The sequence below is a fragment of the Heterodontus francisci genome, chromosome 8 (assembly GCF_036365525.1).
Source record: "Heterodontus francisci isolate sHetFra1 chromosome 8, sHetFra1.hap1, whole genome shotgun sequence".
Classification (NCBI taxonomy): domain Eukaryota; kingdom Metazoa; phylum Chordata; class Chondrichthyes; order Heterodontiformes; family Heterodontidae; genus Heterodontus; species Heterodontus francisci.
Window position 1 is genome coordinate 86439279 of NC_090378.1, and position 24717 is coordinate 86463995.

At 41.4% G+C, this 24717-nt stretch overlaps 1 protein-coding gene across 8 annotated transcripts in view; it reads right to left on the reverse strand.

Moving 5' to 3' along the window:
- Window positions 1-20749, reverse strand: part of nr5a2 (nuclear receptor subfamily 5, group A, member 2) — a 234088-nt gene extending 213339 nt beyond the window's left edge. Inside the window, exons 1-5 of one of the 8 annotated variants that reach the window (XM_068037607.1) lie at window positions 20439-20745; window positions 16152-16280; window positions 11500-11618; window positions 10415-10556; window positions 4540-5186 (exon numbers count right to left, since the gene is read on the reverse strand). In XM_068037607.1, coding sequence (XP_067893708.1) covers window positions 4540-5186; window positions 10415-10556; window positions 11500-11618; window positions 16152-16280; window positions 20439-20502 — 1101 coding nt within the window. In that variant the 5' untranslated portion in view covers window positions 20503-20745. The other 7 variants (XM_068037612.1, XM_068037608.1, XM_068037611.1 and 4 more) reach the window with 7 other exon arrangements.
- Between the last annotated feature and the right edge of the window lie 3968 nt (window positions 20750-24717).

The window sequence follows — 24717 nt, forward strand, 5'->3', positions numbered from 1 at the left end:
ATAAAGCACTGGGCATGTTGTTGCACTAAGGCCAACTTGTGTGTTTTCATTTCTTCATGGCGAAAGGCAGGAGTATGAAGAATAAGGTTTGGCAGATTAAGGGAGTGCATTGGGGAAGAGTGTGTCAGGTGGAGACTCTGGAGTGTTTGTGCCATTGGAAGGTTGCTGACTTTTGTTCTTCATGGCTGCTTGCTCTCACTTAGATGAAGGAGAATCTCCTCTGCAAATGTCCTGCAGACTATCACTCAAGTGAAACGTATCTGGAGCAAAGTGGCTCCAGCATCCCTGCTATCCTGACAAGAGCTTCGCCTCCTGAATCAACCACAGCGACATCCCTGAAATGGTGACCATTCTTCATTTCTCCTTCAGCCTCCTCCTCCTCTTCCTCCTCCGAGGAGCTGTACGGTTCCAGCACTTCTCCCTCTTCAAGGTCGACACCTCTCTGGAGGGCCATGTTATGCAGTGTGCAGCAGACCACCACAATGCATGAGACCCTTGAGGGATTGTACTGGAGAGCAGCACCCGACCGTCAAGGCACCTAAATGTCATCTTCAGGAGATCGATGGCCTGCTCAATGATGACCTTTGTGATCAGTTGGTCGGTTGTAACGTTTCTCAGCCTCCATGGCAGGGTTACGCACCAGAGTCATCAGCCATCTTTTCAAGGAATAAACATTACCCACTAACAGCTATCCACGGATTTCCAATGGCTCCATGAAGAGCTTCGGCACCTGCAACTGCCGAAGGATGAAGGTGTCATGGCAGCTTCCAGGATAGTGTGCACACACCTGCAAAAAGCTCTTGCTGTGGTTGCAGACCAGCTGAACGTTTAGGGAGTGGAATCCCTTCCTGTTGAGGAATCTCCCTGGCTGATCAGTTGGTGCCTTGATTGCCACATGGGTGCAATCAATGATCCTCTGCACCTGAAGGAATCTGGCAACTGAGGCAAATCCCATTGCCCTTGGAGCCTGAGTGCTACTATCCACCTGGAATTCAATGTAATCTCTTATCCACTTGAACAAAGCATTCGTTACCTCCGTGATGCAGTGATGTGCTGCTGCCTGCCAGGTCCACCATATCTGCTGCTCCTCCTTGGAAGGAGCCTGTGAGGTCCATAAACTGAGGGACCCGTCCACCCCACGTCCACCCCACAATAAAACTGACCCCCCCCCAGCCACACCCCACCAAAATGGCCTTGTCAAGAGTGAAGAGATATGACTGATAAATCTCTTGACTCTATACAACTGTTTGCCTGGTATGAGGGCCTCTGCTAAGCCTTCGTTTTTGCTGCTGTCCCATTGTTCTGAGTAACACTCCACTGTATTTGCACCTCCCTCACCCTGTCGTGGTTGAGACCCTGCATGGATCCCGTGCCTTACAAAGAAAATTCAAAACTGGCCCCTAACAAGCTGACAAGCTTGTTAAAAGGTTTAATGCATTAATTGATCTTGGGTGGGTTGCCTCTTCCAGCTCCTGGTGGAGCTTTTAAACTTTGAGTGTGCTGGTTTTGCATCAGGAAACCGGCACACTGACTCAGGGGCAGATTTAAGCGACCAGCCACCCTGTTCCCACTCTCTAATCTAAATAAAAATCCCGACCCTTATGTGCACTATTTTTATAAACATTAGGACAGATCTCGTTTTTCTGCGCCAGGGTAAAATGGGTGATAACGAGTGGCAACTCATTTTTCTTTGAAGTCAATGGAAATAAAAATTGGAAGAGATGTAAAATGGATTCCGACTTGCTGTCTCCTGTTTAACACTATCAAACGACGTCAAGATCTACCTCATTATGTTAACCTTTATATGTACACACTCCTTATGTACAGGATTTGTGCACACTCTAGTCCAAAATGGATCTGCAACCAATTTTTTTCACTAAATCCAGTCATTCATAACAGCTATTTAATGCTGCAACCTTGGTCTGAAAACTCAATGCCAACATTTTGCTGCTAACCAGATAAAATTCCTTTTGCAGTTAGGTTTGAGTCATGAGCAATGAATTGAGTGAATTATCATAGCTTCCATGACATGCTAAATTCAACATTTACCACACACAGTGATGTGCCCATGCATAAAAAATGTGAAGACAGTGAAATGCCAGGTTTGAAGTGCAGCTAAGTGATAAAAAAAAATTGTGCTGCAAAAAAAAACACTTGCTCTGGTCATGAATGACATGAAAAACTTAAAATAGCCAGAACTATGAACTTTTCAGAGTTCTACATACAAACATATGAATTAGGAGCAGGAGTAGGCCATTCAGCCTGCTCTGCCATTCAATAAGTTCAAGGCTGAACTGATTACTTCACATTTCCACCTACCCCCGATAACCTTCCACCCCCTTGCTTATCAAGAATCGATCGACCTCTGCCTTAAAAATATTCAAAGACTCTGCTTCCACTGCCTTTTGAGGAAGAGAATTCCTAAGACTCATGATCCTCTGAGAGAAAAAATTTCTCCTTATCGCTGTCTTAAATGGGCTTAAATTAGTTTTAAACAGTGACCCCTAGTTCTAGATTCTCCCACAAGGGAAAAATCCTTTCCACATCCACCCTGTCAAGACCCTTCAGGATCTTATATGTTTCAATCAAGTCACCTCTTACTCTTCTAAATTCCAACGGATACAAGCCTAGTCTGTCCAATCGTTCCTTGTTAGACAGCCTACCCATACCAGGTATTAGGCTAGTAAACCTTCTCTGTACTGCCTCCAACGCATTTACATTCTTCCTTTAATAAGGAGACCAGTACTGTACACCGTACTCCAGATGTGGTCTCACCAATGCCCTTTATAGCTGAAACATAACCTCCCTACTTTTGTATTCAATTCCCCTCACGATAAACGATAACATTCTATTAGCTTTCCTAATTTCATGCTGTACCTGCATACTAACCTTTTGCGATTCATACACTAGGACACCCAGATCTCTCTGCATTTCAGAGCTCTGCAATCTTTCACCATTTAGATAATATGCTTCTTTTTTATTCTTCCTGCCAAAGTGAACAATTTCCCACTTTCCCACATTATACTCCATTTACCAGGTCTTTTCCCACTCACTTAACCTATCTATATCCTTTTGTAGCCCCCTTATGTCGTCTTCACAAGTTACTTTCCTACCTATCTTTGTGTCATCAGCAAATTTAGAAACCATACCTTTGGTCCCTTCATCTGAGTCATTTATATAAATTGTAAAAAGTTGAGGCCCCAGCACAGATCCCTGTGGCACACCACTCATTACATCTTGTCAACCAGAAAATATCCCATTATGCCTACTCTCTGTTTCCTGTTAGCTAGCCATTCTTCTATCCATGCTAGTATGTTACCCCATACACCATGAGCTTTTATTTTCTGCAACAACCTTTGATGTGGCACCTGATCAAATGCCTTTTGGAAATCTAAGTACAATACATCCACTGGTTCCTCTTTATCCACAGCACATGTAACTCCCTCAAAGAACTCCAATAAATTGGTTAAACATGATTTCCTTTCACAAAACCATGTTGACTCTGCCTGATTACCTTGATTTTTTTCTAAATGCCCTTCTATAAAGTCTTTAATAATAGCTTCTAACATTTTCCCTGCAGTTGAAAACCATCATGATAAACTACCCACAAAATACACAGCCAGCCATTTCGGGAAGGTATTTTTTCCAAATGCACACCTTAATTTAAAAACATCTTCTTACATTCACACAAAATCCATGCCAATATTTTTCAAAAGAAATACGGCTTTCTGATTATCAAAAGGTATCTTGGATCCTAATTTCACTTATACAATTTGAACAAATGAAATTTAAATAGTAATCTTAACAAAAATCCACTTCTAATATGATCTGAATCTGATGGAGGATGATGTAAAATGCACAAGGATATATTTTCCTCCCTTTGATGATCTTAGTGAAAAAGTAGATGTGAATACAAACCAAGGAACACTCATTTAGATTTATAGCCAATTTGTTACTAAAATTAGCTTAGAGTTCAAAATATACCTGATAGGGCTTACAACATGTAATGATAAAATCCCAGATTTGCAAATAAATGTCACAGGTTTGACAAGGGTGTGAGATATTAACACTGCACCATTCAGATCAGAAAAGATTTTAAATCCCTGAAATATACTGGAGTAGATTTCCGTCTATACCACCTGGATATAAAATATCGACCTGTCTGGAATGCCGGAGGGAAATATTGCACAGTTACAATGGATCCTACCAAATTTTCGCTCCCTTTAAAGGAACGGAGGGAAAATCAGATGGTTTCTGTAACTAGTGTGCGATCCTCTCCCTCCTGATTTTCCTCCCTTCCTCTCCAACTGGGTGATAATTCTTACCCAGGTGATACAGGTGTATCTAAAAAGTGTTTTTAAGTAACCAGCTATTTTAAAATGTTAAATAGATAGCAAATTAATGGGGCATTGGGAATATTACATTTGGGAATGCTCTTATAAGTAACTGAAACAATCTTCAGTCATTAAGACACAGAATCAATGGGTATTTCTCTCAAAAGCATTGAAATATAATTATAATACAAAATAATAATCATACCTTAAGTTCTCTGAAGAATATGCTGCTTCGAGCCCACTCAACAATGGAGAAAAGGGTCTGATCTGCCATCTTACACATAAGCCCAAAAGTGTTGAGCTTTTCATGTTTTCCCCTGCTGGCCTGTTCTTGTTGTAGATAGGCCAAGATCTTGGCCTGCACCTGGGGTTCATCTGGTTCACATTTCAAGAGTTCCACTATAAGATGTGGGATACTAGATGGAGAGCTGGTTGGGTAGGTGTCCATATAAGAGTAGCCCATTAGAGATTCTGGGGAGCTAGTATAGGGGTCTGGATATTCTGACTTGATAGTACGACTTGGATAAGGACTATAGGTTTGATAGCCTTGCAGACTGCCATGTGTTGGCATTGCCATGCTAATTGGAGATGTTACGAATGGGCTTCGGTCATAGTCTGTTGGTGGCAAGGCAGGATGGTTTAGAGGTAGGCCTTTGGAGGCTGAGTGGATGTTTTGGATAGCAGAAGATATTGTCAGGTCTGTCGGCATTGTCTGCATCACCTGAGTCATGGCTTCTAGTTTAAGTCCATTTGCTCGTATCAGAGCTTTCTTCTGCTGTTTCAGAGCCCTGTCCCTCTTGTACATTGGCCCAAACTTGTTTCGACCTCCACGCATACGATCAGCTCTTACAGCTGTGGAATACATAGATTATTAAAAATAAGTACTTGGAGTCATGCACAAACAAGAACATTCATTGTATAAAAATTCACATTGTTTTCAGTTTTTCTCAAACATTATTTCCCCAAATTAATGAAGAAATAAGGAAATAAATACAAGGCACTCAAAACGTAATTTGTTCAAGATTATTTGTTAGAAAATTATGTTTTGTGCATCCCAAAAATATGTGAAGCATGTGAAGTAAATAGCTACTGGCAGGTTTGTGGATCTTACTATTCTACTTTATAGACTGATTGTTGAAAGAGACATCTTTATTTCACAGAAAATGTGTCCACAAGCTTATGCTTCATGTTAGTCTACATTCATCTGATAGAAGCAAGCCTTTCAAACAAGCATTCACACGTGTGGCTGTATGTTAGTATGTTTACATGTACAAAAATATCACTCTACAATTCTGCTCTGTATTGACTGAATAATCTTCACTGAGGCAAACAACCTTTATGTTCAATAATGTCAGTAAGGGATATATCAACACAAGGGAACATTTGATGTATGTTGTACATGTAAATGAAGAACAGGGTTTTAGCATGAATAAGTTATATAAGAAGCCCTATTAATGTCAGAGGCCTCTAAAAAAAATTTAATTAATTTTCAGAGTATTCTTTCATACATTACAAAAACCATAGTATATGGCTTTGTAAAGGGATTAACCTTACATTACATGCATTCATCCAGTGCTTCTGTGAAGAGTTTTTACAATGACTGCACTCTTCTGAAATTCTCTTAATCAGGTGTTACTTTAGAACTTTTTAATCTGGCTCTGGTTCAATTTACCATGTTTTTTAATTCTCTGTGCTTGTCTTATTGTCACTAAAGAGGTAAAAAAAAGTACTTAATCTCCATTTTCAGCTCCTTTAACTAATTTACGCCTCTATTTCCGCCTTCTCCTTTCCTCCTTTCTGCTTGAATGATGCTATACAGTAACCATGCATTAGTAAAACACCATTATAATATTTCCCATGTGAAAAAACAAGCTCATTGAGAGCCCCGATGTCACAGTAATATCTTCTAATATCTCTGGAATTAAAGAATAATTAAAACAAATCCAATTCAGCAGATACCTTGGGAATTATTTTAATGGTCTCTGTCACAGTAGTGTCTATCACCACTGAGCAGATCTAACGGCTACTGAAATATTCACACTCAGCCAGTTTCAGCTATTGGTGACTAAAGGAAAACAAGAAACCCTGACAGATATGTGACGTGTTGAGACTGCTGAGACTTACACTTGAGGTTACAATTGGAGCTTTTTATCTTAGGGATTAGTGCCACATTAAAAATGTATTACAAGCCTTGTGTATCCAAAATAAGAACGTTTGATAATTAGAGGTTCAAACCTACATGGTAGAATGCAGACCAGCAACTAATTGTGAGTACTCTTGGGAAAACATTCTTAGCTTCATAAAACCTGGTCAAGTGCTTGCATTTATGTGCCTATAAAAGTTTGTTCATTTGTTATTGACAATCTATGTATATTTACCATCAAAACAGCTCAGAATTTTGCAGTGGTCAAATCTAAATGTAAATTTTGACTACAACAATTAAGGGAGAGATTGGAGTCATTTTTCAGTCAAGGTTGAACATGGGACTGATTCATCTCCAGATCACTAAGTGCCATTAAAAATCTGTTTAAAAATGCCATCATTCCAGAGTAAAAGACATGTTACTCTCTGCGGCAGCACACACTGTGACATGGCCATGCTGATTCAGAGTCATTTCAGTGGTTGTCTTGGAATCTAGAACATGTTTTCATGCAATGGGACATGCTAGCATGGTAATGTAATATAAGCCTCACAATTCAGATTGTATGAGATTCTGAAAAACAAAAGCCTGTCAGAAATAGTCCTTAAAGTTTTTTTTTGTGCTTTTGTTTAAATCTATTAGTTTTAAATGTTTACAGAAGAATTATTTTGAATGGTTTTGAGTACAAAAATCAAAGCTGACACTCCAGTGCAGTACGGATGGAGTGCTGCATTGTCAGTAGTGCCATCTTTCAGATGAGACATTAAACTGAGGCCCTGTCTTCCCTCTCAGCTGGACATAAAAGCTCGCATTGTGCAATTTTGAAGAAGAGCAGGGGAGTTATCCTCAGTGTCCTGATCAATATTTATCCCTCAATCAATATCACAAGAACAGATTATCTGGTCATTATTACATTGTTGCATGTGGGAGCTTGCTGTGTAAAAATTGGCTGCCACATTTCCTATGTTACAACAGTGACTATACTTCAAATGTATTTCATGGGCTGTAAAGTACTTTAGGCTGTACAGTGTTCATGAAAGGCACTATATAAATGCAAGTCAGTCTTTCTTTCTCATGATCAAATCACTAAACTACACAAGAAATGTGTTACATTGGAACCAGAAATTTACAGGTAATTTCCTATTGATGTACAAGTGACCATTTAAAGATGATATTGAAGTGTAACCACAAATGATTCCAGATGTGTTCCTGAATCTCATCCCTGATTCCTCAAATCCTTAAGGGTAACATGCAGTGAGCTGAAGTTACGTGGATTGATGTCAAATGATGCATATTGATATAGAATGAGGTGGAGGTTTGTGGAGTGATGTAGAGTTGTAAAGGAATAAGAAGTGACACAGCAGAATCAATTAATATATAATGCAAAATGTAGAGTGATGAGGAATAATGATTAAATTATAATGCTCTATAAAGACAAGGAGATGCAAAGTGATATACACTGGGTTAAAACTTCTTCAGCCCATTCTGTGCAATGCCAACATAAATGTATTAGTGGAAATGTTCACACTTTATTACTTCTAGTAGAATTATAAACCTTGTAAAAGTTGTATTTATAACTTCACTAGAATTACTGAGCAGAGAAAATGCACCTGAACACATTGGCACCCCATGATGTAGTGCAGAATGGGATGGAATTGTATGGGATGGTGTGATGTTAAATTGATGCAGTCTGAAAGGGGTTGACATGGAGCACGATAGACTAGCCTGGTGTGACATACCGTGATGTGCCAAGACATAGAAAGATGTGGAGACACAAAGTAAGCTAGGATAAGGTCCGGTGCCAAAACATCACATAGAGATGAAAGGTGATGGATAATTGATGTGGGATGATTTTGAATACGAGTCCTGATAAGGGGTCCTCATATTTGTTTTCAGAATCCATTTCAGAGAGTTGACAAGAATGGAATTCAATTTCTAATCGTTTTTGGTGCAACGATGATTCATAGCCCGATTCTGATTGGCAAGATACAGATTCGAAATATAATTTACGTATTTTTAGGCTCTAATATTTTTTTTAAAACTGTATCAAAATCGATGTTCTTACATTTCTGTGGGCCTTGCAACTTCAGATTGTCCACATACTCTTTAGATAAATTTCAGAACACATCTCACACTCGAAGCTGTTTCCAATGAAAGCAATAGAGCTCCCTTGATGGCCCAAAATTCCTGTACGGAATCGATCAGGCAGGTTCCAGGTTCGATCCCAGGTTTATCTCACCCAGGAAGGTGGTAGGGATAATACAATTGGCCTGAGCAACCTGGGATAACAATCAGGGAATGGGAAGCATTGGAAAGGAAAACGGGTCAGGCTTCCTGCTGTAGGTGCCTATCCAGAAGCTCCTGCTGGAAGTGCAAGAGTCTGGATATCAGTTCAGGCAGGATCAGGGAACGAATAAGAAAATGGTTCAGCCTTCATATCCTGTCACTTGCCGTGAAAGCGCACGCGGGAATAATAGCCATTTTGCATGATAGCAGAGAATGATTGTCAGCCATGGGAGCATTCCCCAGCAAGGAGCCACGGCCTTGAACGGAGCACGGGAGGTGCGGGAAGGAAAGTCGGCCGCAAAAATTGGCAACCAAAAGGAAAAACGTAATAAAAAAGAACGATCACCACTGTTACTAAAACATTCTGATAAACTAGTAGCCTAGATATTATTAATTGATATTGGATGTATTCTGAATTATAAAAGTAAAATGCATGAGCACACTTTATCAATTCGATGATAGAAGGATTAAATAACGTTTTCCGAGGTCGTACCAGTTGAAATATTTGTTAAATATTTGAATCCATTGTCGCTATCGCAATATAGATTGGACGGTGCAGTATCTAAATTCAGAAATGAACAATTTAATTGCTTAAGTTGGTCCACGAGGCTGACTGCTAGTCACAAAACAGGAATGGGACTGTGACATTCACAGTTATGCAATTAGATAAATGGTAAAGCCACAATTAGCCTCCACAGAGTTTATAAAGGATTCTCACCAAGCAAAAAATGTTGCATGGTATGGAGAGCTACTTCAGAATTGCCCTAAAATGAGCAATACTTTACAGCAATGCTTTCAACTAATAATATTTAACACATAATATATAAATAAAATAGGTGTGTGTACGTTGAAAATTGTTCGTGTGTAGGTTCAAAGGTCCAAAGTGCTCCTTGACACTATATATAGTTATTAATTTGGTAGTATCAAGAACATTTAACAGGCAACTTTCAAATCTAGTTTAGATTTCTTTGAATCTGATAACATACCAGTTAGTTGATTTTTTTAAAAATTAGTTTTATTTGCTTTCTGAACTGATTTTCGGTTCCTGCGTAACTTCAGTGTCAACTTGTCAAATCCAACCGACACATTAGACAGAATACAAAGTGCCTTGGATTTCCGTTTAAACTCGCTTTAATGAAAGGAGCCGTGAATCGGCTCCATGCTCTCTGTGACTTCTGTTCGGTTTGTCCTAGCCGAATATAAACTCAAACACCTCGACCTTTTTAGGGGGGACATTAAACCGCTCGCTGTGCGGATTTCAATTCTGGTGCAAGTAAAAGAAGCGAACACTACATATCTGTAATTGTGAGAAAACAGCTTCCTTGTGTATGCTGTAGATTCGCTAAAATAATTTAGATTCACACTATATTCAAAAATATAATCGAAAGCCTTATTTCTTCGGCGCTGAGGCTACGCTGCTCTCTGAGTACTAAAGCGTATTTATTAATATTTAGAATGAAATAAAATCCTAACTATGTCCATATTGGATATCTGTACTTACATTTTATCCGAAATGCTTTATTCTTACTCTGTGATCTATATTGGAGCCTGTTATGTCCCCGTAGGTTAAATCACTCCGTCCCTTAGTAAAATAATAGAACCGGGAGCAGGGACAGGCAACACACTTTGGTTGGTTCTGTAAGTTGCTCCTTACCTTCCAATTTCATCCCGACGTTCAGGCATTTCTGAAAGCGGCAGTAAGGACACCTTTTCCTCTGGGTCTTGTCTATCGGGCAGGTCTGGTTTTCTATACACGTGTACCTTTTGTTATTTTGAACTGTGCGTTTAAAGAAACCCTTCAAAAACAGAGAGGGAGAAAGGTGGGATTACTGTTTGGGACCCAGACATATAACTAACTTCATCCCTTCAGTCCGGCGGCTTTAAATAAAAGACATAACCCGAGAATGCCACCCGCTTCCGCCGCCGAGGTACCAGCTAGTAGCCCTCTTATTTAACAAATCAAATGCAAAGAACTTAATTTAAGAGCGTTTGGTTGATGTTTAAACACAAAGAGGACTAATATGAGCCATGTTTGAGTGTGAGGCGGTAAGAACGGTCAGCTGGGAGATTGCAGAGTAAAGGATTGACCTTTGGTGGGCGTTAAAATGCGCCCAAGGAAGTGGACAGAAGGTGCAGTCCCGGTCATTTTAACTCCAAGTTGTGCTGGAATGCCCAATAAACCAGAACTAATACTAATAAAACTGGTGGATAAATATTCTAGCATTGGGCTAGAAGTTTGCCACTCACTGTCACCGTTTGCGAAAAGAAGCAAAAAATATAACGGTCCGCTCAAAGCAGGTGCCGTCCCTTTTAAATTTTGGGGAACCCGAGAATCATTTCTTTAAAGTCAGCTCTCTCGTTTTGAGTCGGATTGAGATCTGCTGACGGTTCGTACTTTTCACCCGATTAGACAGGTCTACATATTAAGGGGGATGTTGTGAGGTGGTGTCACAGGCCGTGCTGGGAAGCCCCGGTCTGATCCAGGTGTCCCCCCCCCCCCCCCCCCCCCACCGACTCCGAAATGAGTGCTAAAGAGGCCGGAAGGATACTGGAATAAAATGGCCAAACTTGCAGAGTGAGGACAGAAACTTGCCAAAGGGAAAACGGAGTTTGGACTAAAAGTGTGTTAAGATTGATCAGGAAAGGAAATAACCATACACCAGGAAGGACGAATGTTCTTCTTGGATGGCGAACGACTAACAAGAAACGTGCAGAGCGAACCAAGCCGGCGCCACTAACCTTGCAGCTCTCACAGGTGAGCAGCCCATAGTGATAGCCCGAGACCTTGTCACCGCAAACCGGGCAGAGCTCGTCCAGGTCTTCGTCGTAGGCATACTCCATCATCTTAAACTGGGTGGCTGCGGAGAGAGAACAAAACGGCACTTCTTCAGAGAACACTTTGTGTGGGGAAAAACACACACACACAAGTCAATTGTAATTACACAGCGCCGGGGTGTAAATCAGTTCCGCTATGAATACACCATCGATCGGGAGTCGGCGGGCGGGGGATGGGGGGGTTGTATCTGGGGGGGGGGGGGGGGGGGTGGGGGTTGTATCTGGGGGGGGGGGGGGTGGGTGCACACGCGATTTATTCCTTTCCCTCAAGACACTTAAGAACTTCGGAGCATCTAACAACAGCCAAAATGATGGGAGTAAAGGGGGAAGGGATTGGATGGGAGGGAAGGGGAGGGGGGTCCTTTTATTCTGCTGAAGCTGAGCGGGGTGTCATGACCATTAAAAAGGTGTTAGTGACCATCTCATAACAGGAGCTGGAATCTTAACACAGTTTTAGTTATAGAAAGCAGGCGTAGAAAAAAAACCCAAAACGTGCATGTAATGGTAACGCACCTTGTGAAACTGACTGATAAAAACTTGTGTCCTTTTTTTCAACACTAAGCTCGTCAAATTCAGGTCACTTTCAAGAATTCAAATTCGTGCAAGCAATATGGTTCTCTGCTCTCAGACTGACTTAGGTGCTTGGCGTCAGCGAATAGGTGACTGTAATAAAATGTAAATAACTTTTGAAAGAAAACTTTATGGGGACGAGATCATTCTAAAAATTCAGAGAGTTGCTCAATGAGTTTTTGCCTTTTTTGTAGGATTCACTTGGGACCTGTACGATGCACAGGACAAGGTATTCACACTGGCAAAGAAAAAAATCCAGAATGAAGGGCTGCGCTGTCTTTACCTACGGCAACTGAGACGCGGATTGTCGAAAATAAACGGATCCTACCTGACTGCAAAAAGACTTTCCAAAATTGACTTCGTACCTTTGAAACGATTCCCCACATTTCTTTTTAAAAAAGCATTATTTTATTGATTGGTGACATAATTTGTTGCTGAATATAAATTCTCACTAATTCCTGCCGGGTGTCCGACTTCATGTCCCCACAGATTCTTCAGTGTTGGAAAGTAACTCTCAGACTCTGCAGACGGTTTTGTCAAGCGAGAGGGCTAGTTGTAGAGTGAAAGTTGAAAACCCCGAAAAGCTAAATCTGTGCATTTTGCACCATGTAGCCAGGCTTACAATCAATGTGGTAATTCTCATATTGGATTACACATTTAGTAACTGATCTGATCGCTGTTTCTGGAGCACATTTTTTAAACCAACCAGAACCTCACCTAAAGGGCCTTTTATTATAAACTGTCAGAACCTCACCTTTAAGACCCTTCTTTATACACTGCCAAAAGCTCTCTTTTAAGGCCCTTCATTATAAAGTACCACAACCTCACACTTACGGCCGTGCAGGAAAAAAACAGCAAAACAAAATCGAGCAGAATCACATCGGCCACAAAACGAGACCAAGAAATATGTCAAAGAAACGTCTTGGCGGGAGAAATACTGATATCTGTCCTCTGGGTCTACTTGCTTGGCTGCAGTACCAAAGATTGTCTGGAATTTTGTTCATTGTCAGATCGGGGCACTGGATAATTTACAAATACAACTAGAGGAAGCCTCGCTGGACTTGAAAGAGAAGTCACGGTCCATAAAATAGATCTTAGTTCACATGAAATGTAAAATTTCCCATTGTATCTCTTAGCTGAAGAATGTCAGAAAGCCAATTCATTCATTTTCTTTCAAAATATATTTACATGTTGTTGAAGTTTTCTATTTACTGACACCCCCTTCAAGTCAGCAGAAGTCTCCGGAACTGAACGGAGCTGAATGTTGTTATTGATCGGAAACTGATTATTGGGAGAGAGAGAGAGAGTTCATTTCAGTAAGCTTTTCCCAACTATATCTGTAAAGCACTTGACCTAAAAATGGTTAGAAATATATGTGTACATCCACACATGCGTGAGTCTTGGGCTGAGGTGTGAAAATGTAATACAAATGAAAGTATTTCGATGCTCTCTGTAATTATTGAAATATTCGATGGTAAACGATCTAATCCTTTCCTTCGGCTCCGGGCAGTGTTGACGGTTTAAAAGTTCACATTCTTTAAAAAGTTTTTTGAAAGGTGAAATGTTAACATTGCGCTTTTCTGGGAGCAACTTCAACAACAAAAAACAGCCGCTGGACTTGAGAGATCAGAGGAACTCCAAATATGAATAAAGCGACGGATTAGCTATGAAATGACACTTCCTATCTGCCTAGACTGACCAGTAAAGCTACTATATTTATACATGTGCAAGTGTTCAGCAAGCCACTTCAGTCTCACAAAGCCGTTCTTCCTCAGGTGAGGGGGTGGTGGGGGGGGGGGGGGGGGGGGCGTGAGGTAAAAGTCCCACTTGGGAAGTAGCGCAAAACGGGCGATAGCGAATCGACCGCTCGTTTTACGCTTCGCCCGATTTTCTTTCCCATCGACTTCCAATTTGTGTTTCCCCCCATCCCAAAGTACAAGTGACAGACTTAGTTGAAATTCAGCGCGGTAGTGCCTCGTTTTATAAGCAGAGAAAGCTCCCGCTGTTGCCTGGGCTATTTCCAGAACCATGTGAGCGCCTCTATTTCTGGGTCTCGTTATTTATATGCTTATTGTAATATTCTGAATTAAAGTGGTTGGAATAACACACATGCGCACGTGCACCCCGCCAAGCAGGTGTTTTCTAAGCACTTTAGCAGTGGGCAAAACTAGGCTGGACTTCCGAGGAGGCTTGAAAAGCTTCACTTCCAGACACCTGGCGGTTCCAGTTTCACTATTCAATGGAATTTCAAGTACAACTGAAACACATTCTACGGTGAATAGAAGAGATCGCCACTAACAATTTGATGATCTGTCTAATGGGACTGAAGGTGGAACTAACATGAAATATATGAAAGGGAAACATTAATAAAAAGGGAAATCTGAAGATTTCCTTGAGTTGTGACAAAAAACGATGGCGATCTGTCGCTGTTACGCCTAGTCAGGATAATTCAAACACAGCGTTGAAACATGTCAAAAACATCACTGGCGAGCGTGAAGAGACATAAAGTTTTGTGAGGGTAGGTAACGTATAAATAAATGATCTGGCCGCCTGCTAGTCACTGTCTGCGCCAAGCCCTCATGTTTCTCCTATCCTTGTTACCTTTGATAAATGAGCACTCGCTGAAGCAGTGTATTCTGACAGAAAGGCCCAATTTGCTTCACAATGCAGCCACTCCAAGTGGTCCATTCACCTCACCGAATAGTCGGGAATCTCGCGCGTGGGACCATTCATTTCCTACTGCGGGACGTCAATCCCAGTCATTTTTACAGGCAAAAAAATTTGAACTAACCAGCACGGAAGGTTGCTTGTAAATTTGGACAGACAGCGGACAGAGCTGGCTCAATTTATATGCTGTGCTGTGATGACAAGAGAAAAATGATTTTCGCTTTGGTCTCGCCCAGCCCTAGCAACAAGAAAACGAAGCGGCCATAACTTTTAGCTCCAATTTATGCAGATAGTAAGAAATTAACCAGAGACAGCAACATGTTTCCCTGCCTTGTCAAAGGTCATTTCATGTCAAATTAAGATCGAATTCGGAATCTTTTTTATTTCAGAAAACACCAGGGGTTGAGTGTTTATACAAGGACGGTCGAGCCCTGATTTGGGGCTCTACATGCTGTTGGCCTAGTCTGTAGACGGGGATTGTTAAAACCGAACCAGCTGGCAGAAAGCCCATTCCGTCAAATGCCAATATTTGGTGCGATCATATCCGTGTGGGTTATTTCACTTTGAGCAGTGACGCTTTTGACAAAGCGACATTCGAACCTCCATGTAACTACACAGAGTTCCTTCCGCTTTTGTGTGAAATTGTTGATGCAAGTGTCTCCCTTCTCGGCAACCTGAACTATCCAGCAACTCCCCAAGTTTCAAGCTTAAACACGACACTGACTTTCGTGCGTTCGCTGTCTTTAACATCTCCTGATGAAAGCGGCTGTTTTTCTCTTTTGCAAACCCAAACTTCTGAGTCTTAAATCAGCCCGACGCTTCTCCCCACTCGCGGTAGCTCCGCTTTTACACAAATTAAATCCCCGCCCACAGAAAAAAAAGAGAAATTCACTTTTTAGTCTGTCAAGTTGACAGTTTGTAAACGGCGTGAAATTACACGCACACCAGCGCAACCAACATTAACATCACTCATTCAATAGAAAGTCAACAATTGGCACTGTATGTGTTTAATTTCATACCAGTTCCGTCTCTTGCTGGATTTCTTCACAGAAACAAGTCTTTGGACATTTGAGAAATATTCAGATTCACAAACCAAAGGAGAGCACGCAAACATCAACTATCCACTTTGATTATTGAACACATCTTGAGAGATTGCCCGCATATTCCTCCTAACATGCGTTAGTTACAGTACCAGATACTGTTCCACCGCACACCCCCCTCCCCCCCCCCCCCCCCCACCCCCACACTGTCCTCACATGAACGGTTTGTTAAATCGATCAATTGACCAGGCTGTTCATTATAAAAGGCAGCTCTCTTACCGTGCATAGTTTCCGGCATGCGATCCCCATGCGACCGAGCAATACCAATGGGTTCTGCCTCGGCTTTGGGCAGCATGACACTACTCCCGGGCTGACTGTGGGCCGACGCTCCGTCCAGTAGCCGAAGACCTGAACGGGGAGAGACACACAGCGCGATAGAAACAAGAGATTGACTTGACTTGACTTGCAGATGAGCTCGAATGCAGCTGAGCGAGTAGCGTGTGTGTGTGTTGTTAGCGTGTATTGTAGGAACAGTCGGGACTCATCGTTCCCCCCCCTCCCCCCGCTCTCCCGGATCAGACCGACACGGGCTTATTCTGCTCTGTGAATCTACTGCATTGAGGGGCTGTGTGAAGTTGGAATCTTTCGTTTCCTCTTCACCCGCGCTTTCCCGGCCTTGATTACAAGCGACCTGGAGCTCGCCGACCAATAGGGTCTTCAGCCAGACCCAGCGTCAGGTCGAGTGAGCCAATAAGAAAAGACTTGGAGCCGGGAGCAGCTCCTTCCCCCGCCCCCTCCGCCGGATAATAACATTCCTCCAGGAATCGAGTCAGAAAATCAAATTGCACTTAATATCCCCGCTGACCCTTCCTGTACTGTACACAGTAGTTCAACACAATCCAATTCTACATCCTCTTGTATATATCAGACTTGACACCATTCCCAGATTTCTTTTACTATTCGATATATGACATGTGTCAATATAAATTCTTGCAGAAAGTTTCTTATATGCATCAGCAAATACAATCCTAAAAGACGCTTGACATCAAGTGGGATTCGCGCAGTTCACAGTTAAATGTGGATTTGAGAGACACGTTTAGACAGCACAATTCAAAGATGTGTGATCCCAGCCCCTGGCGGGACATCAGCGTAAGGCCGACTCCACTTTAAGAGCACGTTATAAAGTTGGGGCGGTGGGTGAGCAGAGGGAAGGGATTCGTTTCGTGCAGCTGGAAACCAGCTGGCTCAATAAGCATTTTTCCAGCTCAAAAAAGATTTGTATCTGTTATTTCCAAAGAACCTGGTCGTTATTCTGTGAATCAAAATGAATCAAAAGAGAGCCTTTGCATCCCAATAATTCTCGAACAATCTGTACAGTTCATTCCACAGATGTAAAACAGGGGTAGTTGCAAATACAGACCATAAAACGTGTAACCGCATAATAATTTCAATCTGATAGATTGTTTTTATGTCCCAAAAGGTTGGTTTTAGAGAATCGTTAATTCAATTAGTCAATAGTTTAATATAAAGTTAGCTTTAAATAGTATGCCAATCATATAATTGTGTGAAATAACGGGATATTTTGGAAGTATTTCTGGTGTAATTTGGGATATATAAACGCGTTTTTATTTCTGTAATTCGATTCCGCATAAATGCAAACCAAATGTCAACAATTCCCATCAGCTTTGCCAGTGCCTGTGAATCCACAAAACGATGTGAGTTGGGTTTTCAGAGGGGGAAATTTGCGAAAAAGCAATTTGCTGTTCCATTGAGGGTGTTTGGTACCGCGCTTTTCAATATCCTATTTAACTCCAATACAATTGCAAGTCTTCACCAAGCACCGTGTTCCTGACTTATTCAAATACAGTACAAGTGAGCACTGTTATATGAAACTATGTTTATATCAACTGCTTGTTTCTCATTAGAAGATGATTCCGCTGCACAATGTATTCGATGCTGCAACTTTGATAAGTTCACACACAGTAGTTTCTCTCAAATTTTCGACTAATTGTTGAATACAGCTTACTAAAAGAAAGCTCCCATTGGCTCAATTAACTGAGTAGGACCGACAGGAGGTGACTGATTGCTGAGAGTGGAGATAGGACAGGTGAAAGGTACAGTGGGAACGAATCACATATCCTGCCTTCGTCTGTTTAACGTTGGAACACTCGTCAGTTAAACGTGGTTGTACATTAAATAACTGTCAGGGAACAACTTTACCCCAAATTGAAAGTTGTGAGAGATTGCACCCTACTGTCGAATCAGTCTTTAATATTAAACTTTAATCAGTTGGTTATGAGAGGTTCCTGTCATTTGACAGGAGTCCAACCAAACAGTCTCATATGCATTGCCTGCTAGCTCCACTGCAAATGTAACACTAGCCGGAGCGAGGTGGCCCATATTAAGCTCGCATTGTCCCTTTGGAAAGCGACGGTCATTAATACTGCCGGGCTATTCTTTCTTCGGCTCCTGACAGCTCACATACTTGGAAAGGTCTCTCTCTCTCTCTCTCTCTATCCGGCCAATACATTACATCCAACCCTCGGGAATCTGCCAACAAATCCAGCAGAGCCAGGAATAAAACACAGGGCAAAATTTAATTATTGCTATCTACTCGCCTCTCTCCCAGGCTTACAAGGCCAATATTTTTATTTACTTATCAGCTTTTTTCTCTCGGCTTGATAAATATATCTGAATAATAAAAATACATTACCAATACAAGGCACTGCACAGCAATTAAGTGATAACAGCTATTTAAGGAAAGCCCAGCATTTATTTGATCAAAATGCTACTTTTTCCGCAATTAAATATACTGCAGTACAAGTTTGTGTCATTACTACACTGGTAAGCGATGCAACTTCTACAATTTTATCTGTCATTCATCCAGCAGACTATCTGTCCGTCAAACGTCTATCTGACTATCTGCCTGTCGATCAGTCCATTTGTACACCCATTAATAAACCATCAACACTACCACAAAGATAGTTGCATAATACAGTTTTATCAATCTTGCTCCCTGGTAGTTCTCAATCATTATTTTAATAGTGCTTATTGCATTATCGACATGGCGACACGTGCGGAAACAGATAGCCATCTCTGTTTATTTTTAATCCGTGTTTTCTGTATGTCCTTTTTCTTACTTTTCCTACAATGTACAAATTTGGTATTTACTTCCCTCACATAGACACAAAGTCCAGGCGCCTTTGCTATTTGTCTCCTTTATTTTGGAAAAGTTAACAAGTCGAAACAATTTCAACCCTATCCTTAGCGCTTTGTAGCTGGTTACAGCTGCTCTCCTTCTGGGATCACTTTCCCGAGATATGTTCTGGCGACGCAGGCATTGAATACACATTTCCCCACTGTATAAAATCGCCATGCACATTTTCCAATAAGAGCGATTTGTGACTAGTTTCGCTTTTAGCACAAGAAAGTAAAGTAAAAAAAAACAGCTCAAAGGGAACATGTTGGGAGCGTCTAAAAGATACACAAGAAGCATTCAGTGAAGGAACCTATGTCTGAATGTTTGATGTTAATTTTGAATTACCAAAACCTTATATTATCGGGGTACTTCACCGTACATTGTTACATCCGAGAAGGATTGTCTTCAACTAAAATTTTAAAGTAGTCTACCCTCGTGAACTTTCTGGCGCCGCCCAAACGTTCTTGAGCCAGGTCTGTCCTTCGCCAACATAGAGCTGTTAACTTCTACCGAACAGGTTAGAAATAATCAGATCGCGAGTGCGGTGCGGTTTCCCGGCATCATCGAGACATCGATCGCTCCTGATCCACAAAGCCCCAAGTCCCAGGTCTGGAGTCAGGTAAGGGAGAGCTTGCCAGAGGCAGCGACTGGTGCGACCCAGGTGGAACTGGGCAGATCTCAAGCAGTGAAGATGGAGAGTTGAGCAAACTGACTACCAAGCGCTGTTGACACCGAAACAACTCGTTTGACAACGCGATTGGCCTCATCATCGGGCACAAGATCGTTGACATGTCTACTCAGGTCATCTGAAACATCTTCAGTGTTACCAGGAGACGGAAGGTAACACTTTCCTCAGTCTTATATGGAGATAATATTTCCCCATTCAACAAAAAAACCTTACAAGGGAATCTTATCCGCCTCTATTAGACATGGTCCACATACTTTAAATACGCGCTTTCTCTCCGTAGAAGTAAAGGACATGTACTTGCCTATTTCTAAATGAAACAAGAATTCTCAGAGCTCCAAGTGGAGGAGCAGAAGAATGAAGGCGTGACAACGCAATAAAATGTATCAATAGACCAGAGGACTTAACTAAACAGAACCACGGACAGAAAGAAATTGAATTTAACAGTTTAGCGCCAGATTTCTTTAAGTCCCCAGTAACTGCCAGCCTGAGGAGGCATGCACTCATGAATTGTTATCGGACTGTTGAAGTTTCCCATTTTTGGGACCCACTTCTCCCCGTTTCCCCTGCACACTGGGGAAGTGTATAAGGCACACCTACCTGCAACATGCTCTGATCCTGTTAAATCTCTAGATCCCTCTCAGAATGAACAGGAGCGTTCAATAAATGAAGTCCCACTTACCAACAGTTCTTAGGTCAGGGTTTATGGACGCCTGTGTGATGCCGGAGGAAGGGCCACTGGACATTATTGGCTACCAGTCTGACGCCCTTGAATGTGCAGCATGAAACATCAACTGGCACAGGTGCGGCTTGTAAACTTTGCTGACCTTGGAATGAGAACGTGCAGTATTAACCTCCCCAGAAATTGGAAAGAAAATATCATTCAAGATGTGGGAAGGATGCAATGCATATGCCTGGCCGGACTTTGATCTGCTTCTGGTATCAGTGACCTGCAGCAAACCGTGCGCGCCATTACCCGCTGGCCTTTAGTTAAAAGGATGAAAAATTGGTGGCCTGCTACAGGCCCAGCATGGCCACATGATGCTGTACAGCTTGATAAGAAGGCCCTGTTATAAACTGACAAACAAGCGAGATAAGAACGCTGTTCAGATAATGACAGTTAAATGATTAACCAGAAGAGCAGGAGTGAGAGATGTTACAGGCCTCAGGCTCAATAGAGAGTTTTAGGTGCTGAGAGAGGGTCAAGAGATCACATTCAGTGGATAAGTACCTGTTCTAACCGTGGTCAGGCATCTGTAAACGTAAGCTTTGTGATTCAACCTTTTCATGCCATTAGCAGTTCAGTCAGTGAACTGTAGGCTGTAGATATGTTCATTAGTTTAAACACTCCTCTGCTGACCAGCGCTGGCCACTTTACAACATATCTTTGTAGTTTGCAAAAATATGAATAGACATTTTGGGTACATTATTTTTGTAATTGCTTGCTCTTTTTTCAGCTGCAAGTCAATAACAAAATAAGAGATAGATTCCACTGGGATAACTAACTGGAGTTGTAGAAAACACAGTTAGGTAAAAATGAAGGGGAGCACCTGTGTGAGGGTTCCACATGTTGGTGTTCTATGCAGTAGTATATCAATTCTCCCATGTTTCTAATTTCAACCAACATCTTGAGAGAGTTGTTGAGTGGAGGAACAAGAGAAATAGAGTAAGGAAGCCAACTATGTTCCTCTAGCGTGCCTCCTAATATCTAGTATAGGCCAAGTCCTGGGGAAAAAGTTGTTATCCTCCTGCCCTCTTTGGGAAAGTATTGATATTGTTAGAAGATTTGAGAAAGGGAAGAAAATTATAACAATGTGCATTTATATCCATATATTGGCAGGAGGAAGAGGAAAGAAAAAAAAATTGTTAATGTCAAATGGTAAGTACTGTGGACTGGAAATGTTCCCAGGCATTGACTCAGTTCCAGCCTTATTGATCATTCCATACTCATTCACTAAGGCTTAGTTATACATTAAATGACAAGTACAGTTCCATCATTGTTCTGGAAAGAGAAAATGTTGCTAACCTTTAAAAATCAAGCATGTTACAAAGAACCATGGCTAACTTTACCATACATTTTGTTTGTTCTGTTTGTTTCAATATTATTTAAATTCAAACAGCTGCACATATTTATTAACTTAATCATCCATTTCTGTTTATGTGCTTATTTCCATTGGGTAATTGCTCCTGAAAGTTTATGTTGGAATGATGAGTGTTGATGACAATATTAAGAAAAGTGACTTTGGGAAGTTACTGAGCCCAACAGTGCAAAGAGCTGCCTGAACATACACAGTTCAAATGCTGAGATTGGTTAAAATACTTCAGATTGCGACAAATATCCTACTAAGCCAACATCTTCTGCGGAACATATGTAATCCATTTTTGCCTGAGAAGTGCTTCTGCAAAGCCTTTTTCTTGTGCCCATCCTTAAAACCGAACTATTCTTAGAGCCTACATTATGTATCTGAGGTAGGCACATATTTCCCTGGTCCCAGCAACTCAGAAACCACTCAATATTTGCCCTGGTTACCCTCACAAAAGAAAAGTATACACGAGACAATTTAACCAGGCCAACCAATCCTTAAATAGGAAGTGATGGCCTTCCCAATGTTCTGATGAAGGCTCACTGACCTGAAACGTTAACTCTGCTTCTCTCTCCACAGATGCTGCCAGACCTGCTGAGTATTTCCAGCATTTCATGTTTGTGTTACAAAATCCAGCTGGCCCTTGAATGACTCCAGAACTATTTGTCTCTATTCTCCTACCTAGAAAAATATTCCAGGTATTGATCACTCTGTATTGTTATGACCAGATGAGGAAGGGTCTCAGGCTCCCCTCTCACCCCTTTCCTGCTTTGGCCGTAACGAGGTTTAACTTTTAAAACACAGTGTTGTTAACTTCACCTCAGTGAGTCCTTGCTCACTGCTCTATAATTGTAATTGTAAAGGAATCAATCAGAGAGACTTTCTCAGGTTTAAACAAGAAAGGTGTAAGTTTATTAACTTTATCACTCTACTTCAGTTAAAACTGCCACAAATATGTGACATAACCATGCATACGCGATAAACACACACACAAATAGATACAGAGGAGGAGAAATAATTAAAGGGGGAAGGTTTGAAGTAGTAGATGGAATTCAGTTACTGTTTTTTAGTTTTGCTGAAGTCTTTGATTGAGGTTAAGTCTTGCAGATCTTGTTGGGGACCAGTGCACACTTCAAACATGTTTCACTGGTGCCAGTAGGCTGCAGGGGTCTTCTGTCTTGAGGTTTAAGCTACTTCTGTGGGTCCCTGGAACTTTGTGTGGGAGAGCGAGAGACAGAGAGAGAAAGATCTTGCTTCTCTTTGGTCTTCAAAATTTCAGTTGGTCTCAAAACTTTACTTTGATGCACAATTTAATCAATTCCCAGGTTGGCCAGCTGGTTAGTCATGTCACCTGCTCTTTGTTTGACACAGCATCACCTGCGAGGGTTGTTGATTCTTCAAAGCTTACCAGACACTCTCAGTTTGGGGGGGGGGGGGGGCGGGGGGTGGTGGCGGGTGGCGGGATGGAGTGCTGGCTCTTAGAGACAATGGCTCTCAATGTCTTTTGATCATCACTATTGACAAAACCCATCTGGCTAATTAAATGGGGGAGCACTCCCATTGTCTCTCTAGGCAACTGTTTCTCAGAATACAAATGTGCAGCCATGTTTTCAGCCACTGCTCTGTGGTCTTTTTAAACAAGCTATGTTCAATGTCCAGTACAAGTTCAAATAGTGTTCTATATGCCTAAATTAATATGTGTCCATTTGGCAGGTGGGGTTTCCATCACAGTATGAAGAGGTGTTTCCCAACATTAACCCTAAACTTGCTTTTTTCTCATTTGTACCCATTTCCTTTATCCTACAGTCATGGTTTAACTTACAATAGCATTCAGGATTTCTGCTTCCAATTCCATTTCATGTATCACTGTAAGTCCTTGCTTATTTAGCTTCTTTCAAGGCTGAGGAATATGTGTTTTTCATTCATAATTCAATCCTCTGACACAAGAGTTCTGAAATAATGCCATGGGATATTAGCAAAAAAATATTTAACCCGTGTCTCTGGAATTCCTCATGCTACTTTTTCAGAAGAGTCTTTAATTAGTTTACATAAATGGGTTATGTTTTGGAATCTTTTCTACCCCACTGGTTAAACCCCAGCAGAGGTACACTTCAGGAAGGATGTCAAGGCCTTGCAGGGGGTTTTTAGAGGAGATTTACTAGAATGGTATCAGGGATGTGGACGTCAGTGACATGGAGAGATAAGAGAAGCTGGGTTGTTCTCCTTAGAGCAGAGAAGGTTTAGGGGAGATTTGATAGTGGAGTTCAAAATAATGAAGGGTTTTGATAGAATGAATAAGAAGAAACTGTCATGGCAGATGGGTCATTACCAGAGAACACAAATTAAGGTAATTGGCAAAAGAACCAGAGGTGAGATGAGAAGTTTTTTTTTTAAGCAGTGAGTTGTTATGATCTGAAAGGGTGTTGGAAGGAGATTCACTCATAGTTTCAAATACTTGAAGGAAAAAAAATTGCACGGCTATGGGGAAAGGGCAAAGGAATGGGACTAACTCCTTCAAAGAGATGGCATGGGCACAAAGAGTCGAATAGCCTCCTTCTGCCCTGTATCATTCTATAATTGTAACTGTGGATTACTTCAACTCTCATATCCAAGATTATTCTCACAGGCGAGACTCAATTCTCTACAGCATCAAGACTATTTGTTCTGGCCTTGGATGATCTAAGTTAGAACATAAGAAATAGGAGCAGGAGTAGGACATTCAGCCCCTTGAGCTTACTCTGCCATTCAATAAGATTATGGCTGATCTGATTGTGGCCTGAACTCCACTTTCCTGCCTGCTCCCTATAACCCTTGAGTCCCTTGTAGATCAAAAATCTGCCTAACTCAGTCTTGAATATATTCAATGACCCAGCCATG